The sequence below is a fragment of the Ranitomeya variabilis genome, chromosome 6, assembly GCF_051348905.1.
Source record: "Ranitomeya variabilis isolate aRanVar5 chromosome 6, aRanVar5.hap1, whole genome shotgun sequence".
NCBI lineage: Eukaryota > Metazoa > Chordata > Amphibia > Anura > Dendrobatidae > Ranitomeya > Ranitomeya variabilis.
The window spans coordinates 36,340,073-36,362,801 of record NC_135237.1 but is presented as its reverse complement, the minus strand read 5'-3'; the positions used below and the strand labels follow the sequence as shown (position 1 = coordinate 36,362,801).

The 22,729-nt window shown below is 42.8% G+C and overlaps 1 protein-coding gene and 1 long non-coding RNA gene across 2 annotated transcripts in view; one reads left to right on the top strand and one right to left on the bottom strand.

The window, feature by feature from the left end:
* The window catches only part of ZNF804B (zinc finger protein 804B), a 408,310-nt gene extending 389,435 nt beyond the window's left edge, over window positions 1-18,875 (bottom strand). The window contains exon 1 of the mRNA XM_077268234.1: window positions 17,877-18,875. Within this exon, the coding sequence (XP_077124349.1) occupies window positions 17,877-17,987 (111 nt within the window). The 5' untranslated portion in view covers window positions 17,988-18,875. The remainder of the gene's footprint in view (window positions 1-17,876) is intronic.
* A 1,267-nt stretch (window positions 18,876-20,142) lies between these two features.
* LOC143783392 (uncharacterized) lies at window positions 20,143-20,574 on the top strand. The gene is made up of 2 exons (XR_013217146.1): window positions 20,143-20,382; window positions 20,448-20,574. It is a non-coding gene; the product is annotated as an uncharacterized LOC143783392 (long non-coding RNA).
* Window positions 20,575-22,729: the final 2,155 nt, after the last annotated feature.

The window sequence follows — 22,729 nt, the reverse complement described above, 5'->3', positions numbered from 1 at the left end:
CCGCCCCGTTTCTTCTAATATCTTATGACAGTTTGCTCTTCCCCTGACAGAAAATATATCAAAGGGCAAAAGCGAGAACTTGACACGTTCTTTGATACAATTGGTAACATTAAAAAAATAGAGGAGATTTAGGGTTTTATAGGTACAAAAAAATAAATGTACCAGCATATGTCTATCTAATTCTGTATGTATCCATCACTCTCCATCTATCCATATGAAGTGTGTACTATGAGGTTCTGCAGCAGCTGAGGTGTGTGCGATAGCACTATGTAGCAGAGGCAGGACGCTTGGAGCATCAGACTGGTTCTGCAGGAGGAGATGATCGGTGCCGGTGCAGTGCTGCCGCCACTTATCTCCTTCCCATCACCATGCTCTGGTATCACAGTGAGATGTTTGCACACATATTACTTACAGACATGTCAATAACAAATCTTCCTGGAGGTGGACTCTGATAATAAAAGAACTTAATGTCATGGAGCTTCTGCCTCCCCCATAGAAAAAGCCAAAGACATGTGAAAGTCACGGAGCGCGGTGCCTCCCCGTCCGTAGGCTCCACACATGACATTTGATCACGATGACTTAATGCCTCAATAATTTCGGACAGAGAAGCCTGAAGTTTACTGACATTTCATGCTCTCAATAATGGAGCACCTCCCGGAGAACCGCGGGCCATAGTTATATCCGGGGGCAGCCGGAGATCTCCGAGTCCATAACTTCGACCGGCGGCCACAGGATCCACTATTAATTTGTCACCGGCACAGTCCACAGTAATTCCACAAATGGAATGCAGAGAATGAGGCCGTCCTCCAACTCCTCCGATTCATCAGCGGAGACTCACAGTTCAAATTGCGGCAATTCTCGGAAATTGAGCCTCTATTGAAAAAGTATGAGAATCCTTCCAGAGCGATTAGAGAAAGCTCGGGAATAAACCCAATTCTGCCATTAAAGAAAGAAAAAAGTTCCCAGATATTCTCATTATAACTTATTTCCTAAAAGCAGAAATAGAAACTGAGATTCGTGAGATATTGTAAATGGAAAGACGGAATATTTATGGATGAAATTACCCATAGGGCTGGATACATTGTGGGTGTAAAATTAGATCTGGATATTAAAGGAGAATTCTGCTGATGCAAGGCTCGAGGGAGTGGATAAAGACACAGGAAAACCGGGACAGTTGTTATCACTTTAACCTTCTGCAAATTTCCCCTAATTTCTCATGATACCCATTACACACCCGGACCAAGGAAGAATGGATTATTGGTGAAACTAACATGCAGTTCCCCAGTTACACCCCAGACTGAGGTAAACCTGCTACACTGTCTTATAGGGGTAGTTTTCTTTAGGTACATTTTTATCAACTCCATGAATATGATAGATGATAGATAGATACTAGATAGATAATAGATTGTTAATAGATAGATAATATATAGATTGATAATAGATAGATAGATGATAGATAATAAATAATAAATAGATAGATAATAGATAGATAATAGATAATGGATAAATAGATAATACATGATAGATAGATAGATAGATAGATAGATAGATAGATAGATAGATAGATAGATAGATAGATAGATAGATAGATAGATAATAGATCGATGATAGATGGATAAATAATCAATATATAGATAGATGGATAGATAGATATTAGAGCGATGATAGATAATATATAGATAATAGAAAGATAAAAACAGATAATAGAGAGATAGATAGATAATAGATAGATAAATAGATAATATTTAGATAATAGATATAAATAATACATAGATAATTGATAGATAGATAGATAATAGATAGATAATAGATAGATGATAGATGAACAGTAGTGTTCCTTCCCTTCTGATCGCTGCCGTGTGCTCTAACAGTAGCATACAGCCACATATGGGGGAACTGCCACATTCATTAACCCCTCTGTGACCTTAGACGTACTATCCCGTCGAGGTGACCTGGGCCTATCTGACCCTCGACGGGATAGTACGTCATAGCCGATCGGCCGCGCTCACGGGGGGAGCGCGGCCGATCGCGGCCGGGTGTCAGCTGCATATCGCAGCTGACATCCGGCACTATGTGCCAGGAGCGGTCACGGACCGCCCCCGGCACATTAACCCCCGGCACACCGCGATCAAACATGATCGCGGTGTACCGGCGGTATAGGGAAGCATCGCGCAGGGAGGGGGCTCCCTGCGTGCTTCCCTGAGACCCCCGGAGCAACGCGATGTGATCGCGTTGCTCTGAGGGTCTCCTACCTCCCTCCTCGCCGCAGGTCCCGGATCCAAGATGGCCGCGGCATCCGGGTCCTGCAGGGAGGGAGGTGGCTTACCGAGTGTCTGCTCAGAGCAGACACTTGGTAAGCCTGCAGCCCTGCACAGCAGATCGCAGATCTGGCAGAGTGCTGTGCACACTGCCAGATCAATGATCTGTGATGTCCCCCCCTGGGACAAAGTAAAAAAGTTAAAAAAAAATTCCCCACATGTGTGTAAAAAAAAAATAAAAAAAATATCCTAAATAAATAAAAAAAAAAAAAAATTATTCCCATAAATACATTTCTTTAGCTAAATAAAATAAAAAAAACAATAAAAGTACACATATTTAGTATCACCGCATCCGTAACGACCCAACCTATAAAACTGCCCCACTAGTTAACCTCTTCAGTAAACACCGTAAGAAAAAAAAAAAAAAAACGAGGCAAAAAACAACGCTTTATTACCATACCGCCGAACAAAAAGTGGAATAACATGCGATCAAAAAGACTGATATAAATAACCATGGCACCGCTGAAAACGTCATCTTGTCCCGCAAAAAACGAGCCACCATACAGCATCATCAGCAAAAAAATAAAAAAGTTATAGTCCTGAGAATAAAGCGATACCAAAATAATTTTTTTTTCTATAAAATAGTTTTTATCGTATAAAAGCGCCAAAACATAAAAAAATGATATAAATGAGATATCGCTGTAATCGTACTGACCCGACGAATAAAACTGCTTTATCAATTTTACCAAACGCGGAATGGTATAAACGCCTCCCCCAAAAGAAATTCATGAATAGCTGGTTTTTGATCACTCTGCCTCACAAAAATCGGAATAAAAAGCGATCAAAAAATGTCACGTGTCCGAAAATGTTACCAATAAAAACGTCAACGCGTCCCGCAAAAAACAAGATCTCACATAACTCTGTGGACTCAAATATGGAAAAATTACAGCTCTCAAAATGTGGTAACGCAAAAAATATTTTTTGCAATGAAAAGCGTCTTTCAGTGTGTGACAGCTGCCAATCATAAAAATCCGCTAAATAACCCGCTATAAAAGTAAATCAAACCCCCCTTCATCACCCCCTTAGTTAGGGAAAAATAAAAAAAATAAAAAATGTATTTATTTCCATTTTCCCATTAGGGTTAGGGTTAGGGTTAGGGCTAGAGTTAGGACTAGAGTTAGGGCTAGGGTTAGGGCAAGGGTTAGGGTTAGGGCTAGGGTTGGGGCTAGGGTTAGGGCTAGAGTTAGGACTAGAGTTAGGGCTAGGGTTAGGGTTAGGGCAAGGGTTAGGACTAGGGTTAGGGCTAAAGTTGGGGCTAGGGTTAGGGCTAGGGTTAGGGCTAGGGTTGGGGATAGGGTTAGGGCTAGGGTTAGGGCTAGTGTTACGGCTAGTGTTACGGCTAGTGTTAGGGCTAGTGATAGGGCTAGGGTTATTGCTAGGGTTAGGGCTAGGGTTAGGGTTAGGGTTGGGGCTAGGGTTGGAGCTACAGTTAGGGTTGGGGCTAAAGATAGGGTTAGGGTTTGGATTACATTTACGGTTGGGAATAGGGTTGGGTGTGTCTGGGTTAGAGGAGTGGTTAGGGTTACCGTTGGGATTAGGGTTAGGGATGTGTTTGGATTAGGGTTTCAGTTATAATTGGGGGGTTTCCACTGTTTAGGCACATCAGGGGCTCTCCAAACGGGACATGGCATCCGATCTGAATTCCAGCCAATTCTGCGTTGAAAAAGGAAAACAGTGCTCCTTCCCTTCAGAGCTCTCCCGTGTGCCCAAACAGTGGTTCCCCCCCACATATGGGGTATCAGCGTACTCAGGACAAATTGATCAACAACTTTTGGGGTCCAATTTATCCTGATACCCTTGTGAAAATACAAAACTGGGGGCTAAAAAATAATTTTTGTGAAAAAAAAAAAGAATTTTTATTTTCACGGCTCTGCGTTATAAACTGTAGTGAAACACTTGGGGGTTCAAAGTTCTCACAACACATCTAGATAAGTTCCTTGGGGGGTCTAGTTTCCAATATGGGGTCACTTGTGGGGGGTTTGTACTGTTTGGGTACATCAGGGGCTCTGCAAATGCAACGTGACGCCTGCAGACCAATCCATTTAAGTCTGCATTCCAAATGACGCTCCTTCCCTTCCGAGCTCTGTCATGCACCCAAACAGTGGTTCCCCCCCACATATGGGGTATCATCGTACTCAGGACAAATTGGACAACAACTTTTGGAGCCCAATTTATCCTGATACCCTTGTGAAAATACAAAACTGGGGGCTAAAAAATCATTTTTGTGAAAAAAAAAGGAATTTTTATTTTCACGGCTCTGCGTTATAAACTGTAGTGAAACACTTGGGGGTTCAAAGTTCTCACAACACATCTAGATAAGTTCCTTGGGGGGTCTAGTTTCCAATATGGGGTCACTTGTGGGGGGTTTGTACTGTTTGGGTACATCAGGGGCTCTGCAAATGCAACGTGACGCCTGCAGACCAATCCATTTAAGTCTGCATTCCAAATGGCGCTCCTTCCCTTCCGAGCTCTGTCATGCGCCCAAACAGTGGTTCCCCCCCACATATGGGGTATCAGCGTACTCAGGACAAATTGGACAACAAAGTTTGGGGTCCAATTTATCCTGATACCCTTGTGAAAATACAAAACTGGGGGCTAAAAATCATTTTTGTGAAGAAAAAAAAAGGAATTTTTATTTTCACGGCTCTGCATTATAAACTGTAGTGAAACACTTGGGGGTTCAAAGCTATCAAAACACAACTAGATAAGTTCCTTAGGGGGTCTACTTTCCAAAATGGTGTCACTTGTGGGGGTTTTTAATGTTTAGGCACATCAGGGGCTCTCCAAACGCAACATGGCATCCCATCTTAATTCCAGTCAATTTTGCATTGAAAAGTAAAATAGCGCTCCTTCCCTTCCGAGCTCTGCTATGCGCCCAAACAGTGGTTTACCCCCACATATGGGGTATCGTCGTACTCAGGACAAATTGCACAACAACTTTTGTGGTCTAATTTCTTCTCTTACCCTTGGGGAAATAAAAAAATGGGGGCGAAAAGATCATTTTTGTGAAAAAATATGATTTTTATTTTTACGGCTCTGCATTATAAACTTCTGTGAAGCACTTGTTGGGTCAAAGTGCTCAACACACATCTAGATAAGATCCTTAGGGGGTCTACTTTCCAAAATGGTGTCACTTGTGGGGGGTTTCAATGTTTACGGACATCTGGGGCTCTCCAAATGCAACATGGCGTCCCATCTCAATTCCAGTCAATTTTGCATTGAAAAGTCAAATGGCGCTCCTTTCCTTCCGAGCTCTGCCCTGCGCCCAAACAATGGTTTACACCCACATATGGGGTATCAGCGTACTCAGGACGAATTGTACAACAAATTTTGGGGTCTATTTTCTCCTGTTACCCTTGGTAAAATAAAACAAATTGGAGCTGAAACAAATTTTGAGTGAAAAAAAGTTAAATGTTTATTTTTATTTAAACATTCCAAAAATTCCTGTGAAACACCTGAAGGGTTAATAAACTTCTTGAATGTGGTTTTGAGCACCTTGAGAGGTGCAGTTTTTAGAATGGTGTCACACTTGGGTATTTTCTATCATATAGACCCCTCAAAATGACTTCAAATGAGATGTGGTCCCTAAAAAAAAATGGTGTTGTAAAAATGAGAAATTGCTGGTCAACTTTTAACCCTTATAACTCCGTCACCAAAAAAAATGTTGGTTCCAAAATTGTGCTGATGTAAAGTAGACATGTGGGAAACGTTACTTATTAAGTATTTTGCGTGACATATCTCTGTGATTTAAGGGCATAAAAATTCAAAGTTGGAAAATTGCGAAATTTTCATCATGAAGTACAATATGTCACGAGAAAACAATGTCAGAATCGCCAAGATCCGTCAAAGCGTTCCAGAGTTATAACCTCATAAAGGGACAGTGGTCAGAATTGTAAAAATTGGCCCGGTCATTAACGTGCAAACCACCCTTGGGGGTGAAGGGGTTAAAAATCGCATAATAAATTATGAGGTCCATTTTTTCCTATCATCCATTGTGAACATTATAAATCTGGAGCTAAAACATCATTTTGGCAGAAAAAATGCAACATTCATTCTCACATCCGTATTTCAAAAAGTTCCGTGAAACATGTATGAGTGCAACAAGCTTGACACCCCCTAGATGAATTCCTTGATGGGTCTAGTTTCCAAAATGGGGTCACTTGTGGGGGTCTCTGCTGTTTTTGTACATCGGTGGCTCTGCACATAAACACTGTTTCTGCAATCTGTTCCAACCACATTTATATTCCAAATACCAAACGTCGCTCCTTTCGTCTCCGAACTCTGCCTTCCATCCAAACAGAACTATTTGTCTACACGTGGGGCAGGGCCGTATTTAGAGTTTCTGCTGCCCTAGGCACTTTTCGTGCTACACCTTCAATTGGTGAGTATGACTAATGCAGACACTGTCGGCAGTGACTTAGGCTACTTTCACATCAGTGATTTTTACCATTCGCGGCAGATCCGGCAGTTTTTCTGCATCTGCCTTGTAACGCATCACTTAGGCTAAGTTCACACTGCGTTAGCAGCAGCCCGTTCAGCACATACGCCAACGGGCTGCTGCTAGCGCAAGTGCCGGCGTTTGCATCCCGCTAGCGCAGATAGAGCTCTGCTAGCTCTATCTGCGCTAGCAGTGACGGACCCGGAAACGCTGCAGCCCGCGTCTCAGGGTCCGTCACTCAATGACGGCACATCGCTAGCGCACGACCATTGTGGGCGTGCGCTAGCGATGCGTCCGCCATTGCATTCAATGGCGGCGTTAACGGACTACGTTACACCGCGTTATGCCACGGTGTAACATAGCCCGTTAAACAGGTCACACTAACGCAGTGTGAACCCAGCCTTACGGCAACAGTGCGTTCGGCCTCATTCATTCCCTATGGGACTTGCGGACATGTGCGGCACTTGCAGTTTTGCCGCGATCCAGGAAATGCAGTACTTGCAGCGATGGAAAAAAAACAAACACTGCTAGCAGTGTTTTTGTCTCACCGCAAGTGCCGCACATGTCCGCAAGTCCCATAGGGAATGAGTAAGGGGTCCAAATCTACTGTATGTATATGCCCATGTAGCTCTTTCAAAGACAATTCCAGCAATATTTTTACATGTTCAGTCCATTCATCTGAAATCGGTTTGCATACATATGCAAATGAGGGAGTAGATCTGTTACTCAAGCTCTATACCCCTTCAGTGCCGTATTATATAGTATACTAGATGGTGGCCTGATTCTAACGCATTGTGTATTCTAGAATATGTATGTATATAGCAGCCACATAGTATATAGCACAGGCCACATAGTATATAGGAGCCATGTAGTGTATAGCAGACAAATACTACGTGGCCTGTGCTATATACTATGTGGCTGCTATATACATACATATACATACATATTGTAGAATACCCGATGCGTTAATACAGGCCACGCAGTATATAACACAGCCCAAACAGTATATAACACAGCCCACGTTCTATATAACACAGCCCACGCAGTATATAGCAGCCACGCAGTATATAACACAGGCGATGTAGTATATAACACAGGCCATGCAGTATATAACACAGGCGATGTAGTATATAGCACAGCCCACGCAGTATATAATACAGTCCACGCAGTATATAACAGTGCCCATGTAGTATATAGCAGCCACGCAGTATATAACACAGCCCACGCAGTATTTAGCAGTGTGGGCACCATATCCCTGTTAAAAAAAATAATGAAAATAAAAAATAGTTATATACTCACCCGCCGGGATCCAGTGAAGCTCTGGCGATGAGCGCGCGGCTGCCGCCATCTTCCATTCTCAGGATGCATTGCGCAATTACCCAGAAGACTTAGCGGTCTCGCAAGACCGCTAAGTCTAATGGGTAATTTCGCAATGCATCTCTGGGAACGGAAGATGGCGGCAGGCGTGAGCACATCGTCGGACGACGGAAGGTGAGAATAGCAGGTTTTTTGTTTTTTTATTATTTTTAACATTAGATCTTTTTACTATTGATGCTGCATAGGTAGCATCAATAGTAAAAAGTTGGGGACACATAGGGTTAATAGCAGTGGTAACAGAGTGCGTTACCCGTGGCATAACGCGGTCTGTTACCGCTGGCATTAACCCTGTGTGAGTGGTGACTGGAGGGGGTGTATGGAGCGGGCACCAGGCACTGACTGCAGGGGAGTAGGGAGGGACTAATCGGACTGTGCCCGTCGCTGATTGGTCGCGGCAGCCATGACAGGCAGCTGGCGAGACAAATCAGCGACGCGGAATTTCCGTGACGGAAGTTGCAGACAGAAAGACAGACAGACAGACAGACGGAAGAACCCCTCAGACAATTATATATATAGATAACACAGCCACGTAGTATATAGGAACCACGTAGTATATAACAGCCACGTAGTATATAGCACAGCCCACGCAGTATATAACACAGCCCACGTAATATATAGCACAGCCCACACAGTATATAACACAGCCCACGTAATGTATAGCACAGCCCACGCAGTGTATAACACAGCCCACACAGTATATAACGCAGCCCACGTAATATATAGCACAGCCCACGCAGTATATAACACAGCCCACATAATATATAGCACAGCCCATGTAATATATAGCACAGCCCCCTTAGTATATAACACTGCCCACACAGTATATAACACAGCCCACGCAGTATATAACACAGCCCACGTATCATATATCACTTCCCACATAGTATATAGCAGCCAGACAGTATATAACACAGCCCACGCAGTATATAACACTGCCCACGTAGTATATAACACAGCCCACACAGTATATAACACTGCCCACGTAGTATATGACAGAGCTCACGCAGTATGGTGTGGGCACCATATCCCTGTTAAAAAAAAGAATTAAAATAAAAAATAGTTATATACTCACCCTCCGGCATCCACTGAAGCCGTCCCGATGTGGCCGCCAGCTTCCGTTCCCAGTGTTGCATTGTGAAATTACCCAGATGACTTAGCGGTCTCACTGTGAACACACACATACAGCGTCACACATACACACACATACAGCTCCACATGCATATAGCGCCACACACACATACAGCTCTGCACACACACACACACATACAGCTCTGCACACACATACAGCTCCACACACACATACAGCTCCACACACACATACACATACATACAGCTCCATGCACACACACACATACAGCTCCACGCACACACACACATACAGCTCCACGCACACAAACACACACAGCTCCGCACACACACACAACCCCACACACACACATACAGCTCCGTGCACACACACATACAGCTCCACGTACACAGACACACACAGGTCCGCACACACACACAGCCCCACACACACATACAGCTCCACGCACACACAGCTCTGCTGCCCGCACACACACACATACAGCCCCACACACATACAGCTCCGCACACAAACACACACAGCTCCGCACACAAACACACACAGCTCCACACACACATACAGCTCTGCTCACACACACACACACATACAGCTCCGCACACACACACATACAGCACCGCCCAGACACACACATATATACAGCACCGCACAGACACACACATACATACAGCTCCGCACAAACACACACATACATACAGCACTGCACAGACACACACACATACAGCTCCGCACACACACACACATACAGCACCGCCCAGACACACACATATATACAGCACCGCACAGACACACACATATATACAGCACCGCACAGACACACACATACATACAGCTCCGCACAGACACACACATACATACAGCTCCGCGCACACACACAAATACAGCCACACACACACACCAGCACTGGCAATGTTTGCTCCCAGGACCCAGATAGAGTGAGTGGGGGTGTATTATACCCCACCCCCACCACTCACTCTCTGGGTCGGTCTGCCAGGAGCAAAGATCAAAAAAACATCAAACATTCAAGGGCTGCTGTGTTTTCACGGATCCTCCAGCCTCAGGCACTACAGGCAGAAACGAGGCTGAGGAACGTGAGGAAAGGGGTGAGGACCATGAGGTGAGTCACAGACAGAGACATGCAGCAGGCAGTGCGTGGGCAGGAGCCAGGAGGGAGATCATTACAGACAGAGACAGTACACTACTTACTACTGTGTATGTACTGCTCTACTGCGAGTCCTCCAGGCCAGCAACATGTGAGTCCAGGACAGGAACCAGGGTCGGGACACAGGGTCGCCGCCGCTCCACCTCAGCAGTCAGTCACATTTCGGCTGGGCACCAGTGAGGCTGTGAGCAGGGGAGTCACTGTGTCTCAGCAGGGGGAGTAGGGAGAGTCGGCACCGTCGGCACCAGCACCACGTGTTCTGGCTGCTGCTCTGCTGCCCCCTGTCTTCAGGAAGGGACGCACAAGACTGGTATAAAAAAAAAAACCTTGCTCAGGTGCCGCCCCCCGCCTGTTCCCGCCCTAGGCATGTGCCCTTAAGTTCCTAGTGGCAAATACGGCCCTGACGTGGGGTATCGTCACACTCAGAAGAAAGTGGGTAACAGACTTTGTGGTCCGCTTTTTCATGTTACCTCTTGCAAAGTTGAACAATTTGGGGCTAAAGCAACATTTTTGGGAAATAAATGAAAATTTTCAATATGACGAACTAATGATAGAAAATTCTTTGTAGTACCTGTGAGTTCAAAATGCTCACTATACCCCGGGATAAAATCCTTGAGGGGTGTAGTTTCCAAAATGGGGTCACTTGTGGGGGGTTGTCTGCTGTTTATGCACCTTAGGGTCTGTGGAAATGCGACATGGAGCCCGCAAACTATTTATTAACTTCCAGTGGTGCTCCTTCCCTTCCCAGCTTTGCCATTTGTCCAGAGCCTTCTGGCCACATGTGGGGTATCAGCGCGCTCACAAGAAACTGGGTAACAAATTGTAGGGTCTGTTTTATTGCGCTAATCCTTGTAAAAGTTAAAAAATTGGGGCTAAAGCAACATTTCAGAGGAAAAATTACATTTTTTTTTCATTCCACTTTCCATTAGCGCCTGTGTACCACCTGAAGGATTCAAAAATGTCCTGACAGCAGGTTTGAAGTATTTGAGGGGTGCGGTTCTTAAAATGGTCTCACTTTGGGGAGTTTCCAATATATATATAAAAGTCCCTAAAGACCTAAAGTTTTGTAAATTTTTTTAAAATTGCTACTAAACTTTTAACCCTTCTAAAATACCCCCAAAAATAAAATGACATTTGAAAAGTGATGCAGATATAAAGTACACATGTGGGAAATATTATTTATTATTTTGTACAGCATGACTTACTGGTTTAAGGCTATCAAGATTGAAAGTGTGAAAATTGCAAATTTTTCAACATTTTTGCCCAAATTCTGATATTTTCACAAATAAACGCAAAAGATATCTACCTAAATTTACCACTAATGTAAAGCACAATGTGTCACGAAAAAATAATCTCAGAATTACTGGGATATGTAGAAGCGTTTCAAAGTTGTTACCTTAGAAAGTGACACTGGTCAGATTAAAAAAATTTGTCCTGGTCATTAAGGTAAAAAATTGGCTCGTCACTAAGAAGTTAAAGGGGTTGTCTGGTTTAGAATTCCTATTGGTTGAATTCCTTGTTAGAGAATTATGAGTTGGGCCCTCTACGTGGACCCTGGCAAAAATGTATCACATCGTTATCTTTGGAGGACCCAACATTTACTAGACAGTTCATTGATATTAGTGTGTAATGCCTCATTTCACCTGCGGGGGAGCTGCAGGGAAATGTAACCTTTGTTTCCAAAAAGATCTCAGGTAAACCATCTTTCAAGGGGTCTGAAGGATGAACATTTGCCCCAGGACACAATTGTGTCTGCGGGTCATTGTCTATGCTAGATATGGAAACAACTACGTAAGATCAATGACAAGGTGCAAATGTTTATGATATGAAAACCCATTACGGCAGGTAAGAACGATTACTAGAAGTCTCATGGAAATTCAAAGGGTACATGTATCTCACCGTGAGATATTATAAATGATTAACTCGGCTCCGCTGCATCTATTATTTATCACCCTCATGCCATATGTAAAACATAACAAAACAACCAAAAAAGAAATACAAATTCATGAATGTACTGTAACATGAGGAATATAATATTAAATAGTATAGAAAAAGAAAAGTTTATGAGAAAGTAGTATCACAAGCTCCCTGCTTGGTAGATGTAGGACATAATGGTCACAATCAGGCCGGTGGGAAGTCACACTACAGTGTCATTCTACGCCATTTGTATTCAGTATTTTACATCAGTATCTGAAAGCCAAAACCAGGAGTGGAAGAATCAGAGGAAAGTATAAAAGAAACATATGCACCACTTCTGGATTTATCACCCACTCCTGGTTTTGGCTTACAAATACTGATGAAAAATACTGACCAAATACTGATGTAAAATACTGACCAAATTCTGATAGTGTGAATGTTTCATTTTCTGGGGATCATTCTACTGCCCAGTAGATGGGCAGAATATAAGGGCTCTGTGGTACCACCTAGTGGTCACAACTGAGATAGCAGCTCCTGGGATTTACTATAGATGATATACTGTATACAGACACAGGGTAAAGACCAAAGACAATGACGTTAATGTATATGATATATTAACGATAGATAGATAGATAGATAGATAGATAGATAGATAGATAGATAGATAGATAGATAGATAGATGATACATAATAGATAGATAACAGATAGATAACTAGATAGATAGATAGATAATAGACAATATATAGATAATAGATAGATGGATCATAGATAATAGATAGATCATAGATAATAGATAGACAGATAATAAATAGTTGATAGATAGCTGATAGATAATAGTTAGATAATAGATAGATAGATAGATAATAGATTAATGCATAGATGATAGACTAGTTACACTTTTGCAAGAAATGTTGAACATTTAAGTGTAATTTTGCTTTTACAAATAACTTGAAAGTCTTTGCGATCCGTGAGTCCATGAGTTGCACCAGTAATCTGTAGTAATCTGTAGATGTATCACATGCAGCCCGTTATCACACAAGGTAATTCCGAATCCTGGAATGTTAACCCGGACTATGTCGTCTTGACTATAGTGGACCGTGATGTGATTGTGTGGTGCTGACGGGGTTAAATATTCCTATTATTTCTCCTCTCTGCCATTTATTAACCAATAAGAGAGCAGAAAATCTTTGACGCCGTAACGTCCCCCGGTCGTAGCGTCGCCGTACACTTATATTGATGGCAGAAGTAACATTGCACATTTCCACATGGCGAGGGGGGGACAAGAAGACGTCCATTTCTGTAATAATCGCCTATTTTCCTGGGAGATCCCCGGGGACGTCAGCGGCGGACGCTCCCACACTCCCGCCATGGAAGTCATGAATGCAGCAATTATGAATTGATTGAGATTGTGTTCTCTGTTGCAATCTGTAACGTTTCCCTGACTGAGGACATATTTTATAGTTATTTCTCAGTAAGCAGAGTGAACCTGTATTTAACACTTTCTACCACTCACATTTAAAGGGAAACTCCGCTTTGAGCGACTTTAAATTGGAATTGCGTTCCCTGCCAATAAAGAGTAAAGTTCTACAATTTCCCACTATATTCTCTACATCAATTCCAATATCTTTGCTGTCATTTAATATTCAATATGATGGACACACAATGTGACCCAAGACTTTTATCTCAATGAAGGTTCCTATTGTACGACAGCAAGCAGAGATCTCATAAACTATGGAAAAAATGATGCAGAAAATCTATAACTTTTTTACAACTAAACTTTTATTTGCGTACTGTCCCTTTAAACTAATGGGATGTCTGGATATCATCTCATTCTAGGACTCTGATGATAATTTTGGAGGAAAAAAAAGAACCTTTTCTGACCCTCTGATGTCTCTTTATGCAGCCAATTTTTATTTGCCCACTTGACTGAGGGGCATCAAACTTTGATAAGAACCCCCTTAAACATACAGACACAGAATATCATTTCCATGCAGCTCTGAATATATGCTGAGAGTTGTAGTTATACAAAGGTGATGCAAAAATCGCTATTTCAAAGCATTTTTAATAATAATAACGTGATCTTAAAGAATTGCTAGCAGTGCAATTACCTAAAATAATATTTAAAGGGGCAGCTGCACCTTTTCTTAAAGTTATCCAATTACCTACAGTAACATAGAAGATCAGTTAGTCTGATGACTTCCTACTAAGTGAGAACTTGCAGGGCATGGGATCTGGGTGCTGGGTGCCAACGTGCGCCACTCTCTTCCCTAAATTAGCGTCTTCCGAACTGCAAGGGGAAGGGGTCTGCATTTTTCATCCATAGTAAGGGTGTTGATATTCACTTATTATTGCTACCATAAATAAGAAAAAACATCACCCCTCCCTATAGTATTTTATTAAGGGGCTCCCTTCCTAAATTATGCCCCAACACCCAAACCTTTGCTTCTTTCCTCACCTCTACATAGCAGTTTGAAATATATTGACCACTTGGCGCCATGTTGATTTATATCAGTAACTGGCCAGCCTTCCTCCCTAGGCTAGTGATCTCATGTGATAATAAATAAAAGATCCATTTAATAGAAGTTAGATGTAGCAGAGCTGTATGAGTCATATACCGCTAGGGATGGAACATCATGTTGAATATTTTGTAAGAAAAAAAAAATAAAAAAATAAAAAATATTACATTACAAAAAAGTATAAAACTCCTTTCAGACCGGTGCGTAAAATAACGAGTGACTCATTGAGACAGCATTGATGTGTAGTGTTTATATAGCAGCTTATTCCTAATGTGTAGCTTTAAGGAGGACCTGCGGTAAAGGAGAAGTGGCTCTGAGATTGCCACTTGGAATGTGCAGACGTGGGCACAATTAGTTATAAGTGGTAATGTTACAACTAAACCGCACGCAAACAAAACCACAGGCTTATGGCGGGAGGCTTAGACTTAGACCAGGGCGAAAGTTTAAGTACAAAATGTCGTAAACAACACGGAATGATGAACCCCATACAAACTACTAATAGGCTACATATGTGTTCATACGTTCCGCTCCGCTTAGTAATTGGCACATTATATATTTACGCAAAAAAAAAAAGGTTTCCGTTTTTCTTAGGCTACTTTCACACTAGCGTTAACTGCATTACGTCTCAAAACGTCTTTTTTCAGAAAAAACGCATCCAGCAAAAGTTTTTGCTGGATGCGTTTTTTCCCCATAGACTTGTATTGGCGACGTATTGCGACGGATTGGCATACGTCGTGTCCGTTTTACGACGGATGCGTCGAAATTTGGCCACACGTCGTCGGCAAAAAACGTTGCTTGTAACGTTTTTTGTCTCCGCCTAAAAAACGTGTCGCGACGCATCCTGCGGCATACGTCGTTGGCTACAATGGAAGCCTATGAGCGACGGATGCGTCGGGACACGTCGTACGACGCAATGCAGCGCTGCAATACGTTTTTTTACACTGAGCATGCTCAGAAGCTGGATTTTGTTGCCAATTGGCCAGACACCCCCAAATCTATATAAACCTGGCCTGGGCCTTCAACCCCACATATGCCAGCAAGACCCAGAGAGAAGACTGCCAGCCACAAGACCCCAGCCAGCCACGTATATAAGTGCCACGTATATAAGTGCCACGTATATAAGTGCCACGTATATAAGTGCCACGTATATAAGTGCCACGTATATAAGTGCCACGTATATAAGTGCCACGTATATAAGTGCCACGTATATAAGTGCCACGTATATAAGTGCCACGTATATCAGTGCCACGTATATCAGTGCCACGTATATAAGTGCCACGTATTTAAGTGCCACGTACTATAAATACTATAACTACGTGGTTATACGTGGCACTTATATCTTATATACGTGGCACTTATATACGTGGCACTTATATACGTGGCACTTATATACGTGGCACTTATATACGTGGCACTATGACTGTCAGAAAATGTTCATTAAACGGTTAGGGGTGAGGTTAGGGGTAGGGTTTGGATCCCTTTATCATCATCCGTAGTTCATTAATCGGATGTATCCAGAGTCGCCTCCGTCTCCGTTGCTGCAGAAGCATCCTCCGTTTTTCCGCTGCCGCCTCCTTCTCCCGCACTATGATATCCAGGCGATTCATCTCAAAGATAACGTCGGTAACCAAACTAGCAATCCTCACAAGAACACCTTCCATTGCTGCCACAAAACTAAAACCCTCAAAGATGGGCTGTAAAAACAGTAACTATATAGTTTTCCATATTTTCCAGTAGCCAATCAAATTTGGGAGCCTCCCATTTTAAAAACGGATCAGTCGTAAAAACGGATGCAACGGATGGTAAAAACGGATGCAACGTATGCAACGCATCCAGTATTTTCGACGGAAACGTTTAACGGATTTGCGACGGATCCGTCGAAATGCTGTATGCGTTGCATACGTTTTTCACTTTTTTGACGCATCCGTTTTTTCGGCAAAAAAACGGATTTGCGACGTAATGCAGTTAACGCTAGTGTGAAAGTAGCCTTAGGATCGCCTTGACATTTATTGCAAAAGTGATGTAACAGGCGAAGATTTGCCCCCCCAAAAAAAAGCCAAAGAAATACAACGTATCTTTCACTCCATTGTAAAATACAAAGTATCCTTCGTCGTCACAGTCTCCATGTGACCCAGGACGACAATGGCGGCGAAAGCATCAGTTCTAATGCATGGCGTCACATTGTAACAGTCTGGAATCAGTATTTACAGTCAAGTTGTTACATTGTATTTACAAACAATCCTGAGGGTGCAACGAGAGTTAACCCTTTCCTGAAAAAAAAATGAATCGCCTAAAATAGCAGAAATCTGTTCAATTTAGGTTAATCCTAGGTTATCTGAAAGACGCTGTAGGCCACTGTAAGTTTCCATAGTAGTCAATATGTATTATACACACTGGTTTTGGCATGTGCCCACCATAGTCTATGGGCAGGGGGTAAAGTAGAGGACAAAAGTTCTGTCCCTTCTTAGCAGGATAAGTCCATGTGTGATAACATCTGTGTAATTGTAGAGCATGTAAAGTCCAGCAATAATGATAGAGCATGTAAAGTCCAGCAATAATGATATCCAGGTACTTTACCGGCAAGTTTCAATGCAGATCAATACAGCAGTAATATCAATGTATATCGATTGATGAACAGAGAGCATCTTGGCAGACAGCGAGCCTCCTCACCCAGACCAGGTTTAGTCAGTATATATATATATATATATATATATATATATATATACATATTTATATATATTATTTGTTATGCATATATGTATATATATATATATATATATATATACATATATATATATATACACGTATATATATATATATATATATATATATTTATATAATTTTATCTTTTTTTAAGCTACTTACGGTCAACATGGCACGTCAGTACCAGCATTACAGGTATCAAGAACAATTAAAGCTATAACCCATCAATACCAATTTACAGCTTCCATAACTAAAGACAACTTTTTGGGATTCATCACTCATGGGAATCATCAATTCAATAACCATATAACACATACAACATAGCAAAAAAAAGGTAATAATATTAAATGTTGGCGTTACCGGTAAGGTGGTCCCAGTCTTATGGAGAGGCCCCCTGAAAACTCCTTTAATACTACGAAAGTGCCCATTGCTTAGATGAGTGGAGCTAATGACAAGGTAGTAGCACGCCATACGTTCCGCAGTCTCCCATATGTGGGTATATAGGGCATATAGGTGCCAGGTCAGACTAGAAGTGCAGGAGAAGCCCTTTAAATCCAATGCTCAGATTGTTGAGTGAAGGGAGTCAGCCATGGGCAGGATCAAGCTGGGGAAACCCTCTCTCATGTGTGGATGGCGATGATGTGAGGAGGCAGAGCGCAATATTGCTAATCCTAGTGGCACAATCCAAAAATCTAAGTGACAGATCAAGGCTTCAGCTGTCACCCATGAGATGATGATGATGTTGCTGCTGCTGCTGCTTCCTCCCTGCTTGCAATGTGGTCCCAGCACATCCAGATATCCTGGGCAAAGTGTCCTGCTGCTTGCTGCAAGCAATCAGTCCATCCAGGAGATGCACACAGGCACTTCTAGCTTGCAAAAATCCCTTCTTTCTTTTTTCCAAAATCTACATAAAGCCCAATCCTCCAGGCTCCAGCAGCAGCAGTCAGCTCAGCAGCAGTCCTGGTGTAGGAGCAGCAGCAGCAGCAGAGATGGGCACATCCAGGGCTAGAGGAGGAGATGCATCAGTTTAATCCTGTGCCCATAGAATGCCACTCATTCGCTGTGTTAACTTTCAGTGTGTCTGCATGGTGCCATCTACTCTGTGTCTGTGTGTCGCTATGCTGGGGCTTTGTGCCTGGCTCCATCCTCCACCCCCACCTCTCCTCTGCTTCTGTCTCTGCCTCTCTGCTACCTGCCAGCTCCAGCCCATGCTCAGTATTAAGCAGCAGGCAGAAACAGCAACAGCAGCCTCCCAGCTGGCCAGAGCATTGATCAATGCAGCCCTAAATAGCAGAGAAACGAAGGAGAACCTGGGATCAATCCACACAAAGGAACACACAGCTTTCTTCCTTTTTTTTATTTTTTTTTTTATTTTTTTACTTTAACACTCTGCAGTGAATGACTGTACAATAATTAAATAAATATATATATATATATATATATATATATATATATATATATATATATATACACTCACTGGCCACTTTATTAGGTACACCTGTCCAACTTCTTGTTAACACTTAATTTCTAATCAGCCAATCACATGGCGGCAACTCAGTGCATTTAGGCATGTAGACATGGTCAAGACAATCTCCTGCAGTTCAAACCGAGCATCAGTATGGGGAAGAAAGGTGATTTGAGTGCCTTTGAACGTGGCATGGTTGTTGGTGCCAGAAGGGCTGGTCTGAGTATTTCAGAAACTGCTGATCTACTGGGATTTTCACGCACAACCATCTCTAGGGTTTACAGAGAATGGTCCGAAAAAGAAAAAAAATCCAGTGAGCGGCAGTTCTGTGGGCGGAAATGCCTTGTTGATGCCAGAGGTCAGAGGAGAATGGGCAGACTGGTTCGAGCTGATAGAAAGGCAACAGTGACTCAAATCGCCACCCGTTACAACCAAGGTAGGCCTAAGAGCATCTCTGAACGCACAGTGCGTCGAACTTTGAGGCAGATGGGCTACAGCAGCAGAAGACCACACCGGGTACCACTCCTTTCAGCTAAGAACAGGAAACTGAGGCTACAATTTGTACAAGCTCATCGAAATTGGACAGTAGAAGATTGGAAAAACGTTGCTTGGTCTGATGAGTCTCGATTTCTGCTGCGACATTCGGATGGTAGGGTCAGAATTTGGCGTAAACAACATGAAAGCATGGATCCATCCTGCCTTGTATGGAGCATCTTTGGGATGTGCAGCCGACAAATCTGCGGCAACTGTGTGATGCCATCATGTCAATATGGACCAAAATCTCTGAGGAATGCTTCCAGCACCTTGTTGAATCTATGCCACGAAGAATTGAGGCAGTTCTGAAGGCAAAAGGGGGTCCAACCCATTACTAGCATGGTGTACCTAATAAAGTGGCCGGTGAGTGTATATATATATATATATATATATATATATATATACAGTGGGGCAAAAAAGTATTTAGTCATTCAGCAATAGTGCAAGTTCCACCACTTAAAAAGATGAGAGGCGTCTGTAATTTACATCATAGGTAGACCTCAACTATGGGAGACAAACTGAGAAAAAAAAATCCAGAAAATCACATTGTCTGTTTTTTTATCATTTTATTTGCATTCTATGGATATCGCAGCTGACATCCGGCACTATGTGCCAGGAGCGGTCACGGACCGCCCCCGGCACATTAACCCCCGGCACACCGCGATCAAACATGATCGCGGTGTACCGGCGGTATAGGGAAGCATCGCGCAGGGAGGGGGCTCCCTGCGGGCTTCCCTGAGACCCCCGGAGCAACGCGATGTGATCGCGTTGCTCTGAGGGTCTCCTACCTCCCTCCTCGCCGCAGGTCCCGGGTCCAAGATGGCCGCGGCATCCGGGTCCTGCAGGGAGGGAGGTGGCTTACCGAGTGTCTGCTCAGAGCAGACACTTGGTAAGCCTGCAGCCCTGCACAGCAGATCGCAGATCTGGCAGAGTGCTGTGCACACTGCCAGATCAATGATCTGTGATGTCCCCCCCTGGGACAAAGTAAAAAAGTTAAAAAAAATTCCCCACATGTGTGTAAAAAAAAAATAAAAAAAATATCCTAAATAAAGAAAAAAATATATATATATTATTCCCATAAATACATTTCTTTAGCTAAATAAAATAAAAAAAACAATAAAAGTACACATATTTAGTATCGCCACGTCCGTAATGACCCAACCTATAAAACTGCCCCACTAGTTAACCCCTTCAGTAAACACCGTAAGAAAAGAAAAAAAAAAACGAGGCAAAAAACAACGCTTTATTATCATACCGCCAAACAAAAACTGGAATAACACGCGATCAAAAAGACTGATATAAATAACCATGGTACCGTTGAAAACGTCATCTTGTCCCGCAAAAAACAAGCCGCCATACAGCATCATCAGCAAAAAAATAAAAAAGTTATAGTCCTGAGAATAAAGCAATACCAAAATAATTATTTTTTCTATAAAATAGTTTTTATCATATAAAAGCGCCAAAACATAAAAAAATGATATAAATGAGATATCGCTGTAATCGTACTGACCCGACGAATAAAACTGCTTTATCAATTTTACCAAACGCGGAACGGTATAAACGCCTCCCCCAAAAGAAATTCATGAATAGCTGGTTTTTGATCACTCTGCCTCACAAAAATCGGAATAAAAAGCGATCAAAAAATGTCACGAGTCCGAAAATGTTACCAATAAAAACGTCAACTCGTCCCGCAAAAAACAAGATCTCACATGACTCTGTGGACTCAAATATGGAAAAATTACAGCTCTCAAAATGTGGTAACGCAAAAAATATTTTTTGCAATGAAAAGCGTCTTTCAGTGTGTGACGGCTGCCAATCATAAAAATCCGCTAAATAACCCGCTATAAAAGTAAATCAAACCCCCCTTCATCACCCCCTTAGTTAGGGAAAAATAAAAAAATTAAAAAATGTATTTATTTCCATTTTCCCATTAGGGTTAGGGCTAGAGTTAGGACTAGAGTTAGGGCTAGGGTTAGGGTTAGGGCAAGGGTTAGGGCTAGGGTTAGGGCTAGGGTTGGGGCTAGGGTTAGGGCTAGGGTTAGGGCTAGGGTTGGGGCTAGGGTTAGGGCTATGGTTAGGGTTGGGGCTAGGGTTGGGGCTAGGGTTAGGGCTAGGGTTAGGGCTAGTGTTACGGCTAGTGTTAGGGCTAGTGATAGGGCTAGGGTTATTGCTAGGGTTAGGGTTAGGGTTAGGGCTAGGGTTGGGGCTAGGGTTGGGGCTAAAGATAGGGTTAGGGTTTGGATTACATTTACGGTTGGGAATAGGGTTGGGTGTGTCTGGGTTAGAGGAGTGGTTAGGGTTACTGTTGGGATTAGGGTAAGGGGTGTGTTTGGATTAGGGTTTCAGTTATAATTGGGGGGTTTCCACTGTTTAGGCACATCAGGGGCTCTCCAAACGGGACATGGCATCCGATCTGAATTCCAGCCAATTCTGCGTTGAAAAAGGAAAACAGTGCTCCTTCCCTTCAGAGCTCTCCCGTGTGCCCAAACAGGGGTTTACCCCAACATATGGGGTATCAGCGTACTCAGGACAAATTGGACATCATCATTTGGGGTCCAATTTATCCTGCTACCCTTGGGAAAATACAAAACTGGGGGCCAAAAAATAAGTTTTGTGGGAAAAAAAAGATTTTTTATTTTCACGGCTCTGCGTTGTAAACTGTAGTGAAACACTTGGGGGTTCAAAGTTCTCACAACACATCTAGATAAGTTCCTTGGGGGGTCTAGTTTCCGATATGGGGTCACTTGTGGGGGGTTTGTACTGTTTGGGTACATCAGGGGCTCTGCAAATTCAACGTGACGCCTGCAGACCAATCTATTTAAGTCTGCATTCCAAATGGCGCTCCTTCCCTTCCGAGCTCTGTCATGCGCCCAAACAGTGATTCCCCCCCACATATGGGGTATCAGCGTACTCAGGACAAATTGAACAACAACTTTTGGGGTCCAATTTATCCTGATACCCTTGTGAAAATACAAAACTGGGGGCTAAAAAAATCATTTTTGTGAAAAAAAAAAGAAATTTTATTTTCACGGCTCTGCGTTATAAACTGTAGTGAAACACTTGGGGGTTCAAAGTTCTCACAACACATCTAGATAAGTTCCTTGGGGGGTCTAGTTTCCAATATGGGGTCACTTGTGGGGGGTTTGTACTGTTTGGGTACATCAGGGGCTCTGCAAATGCAACATGACGCCTGCAGACCAATCCATTTAAGTCT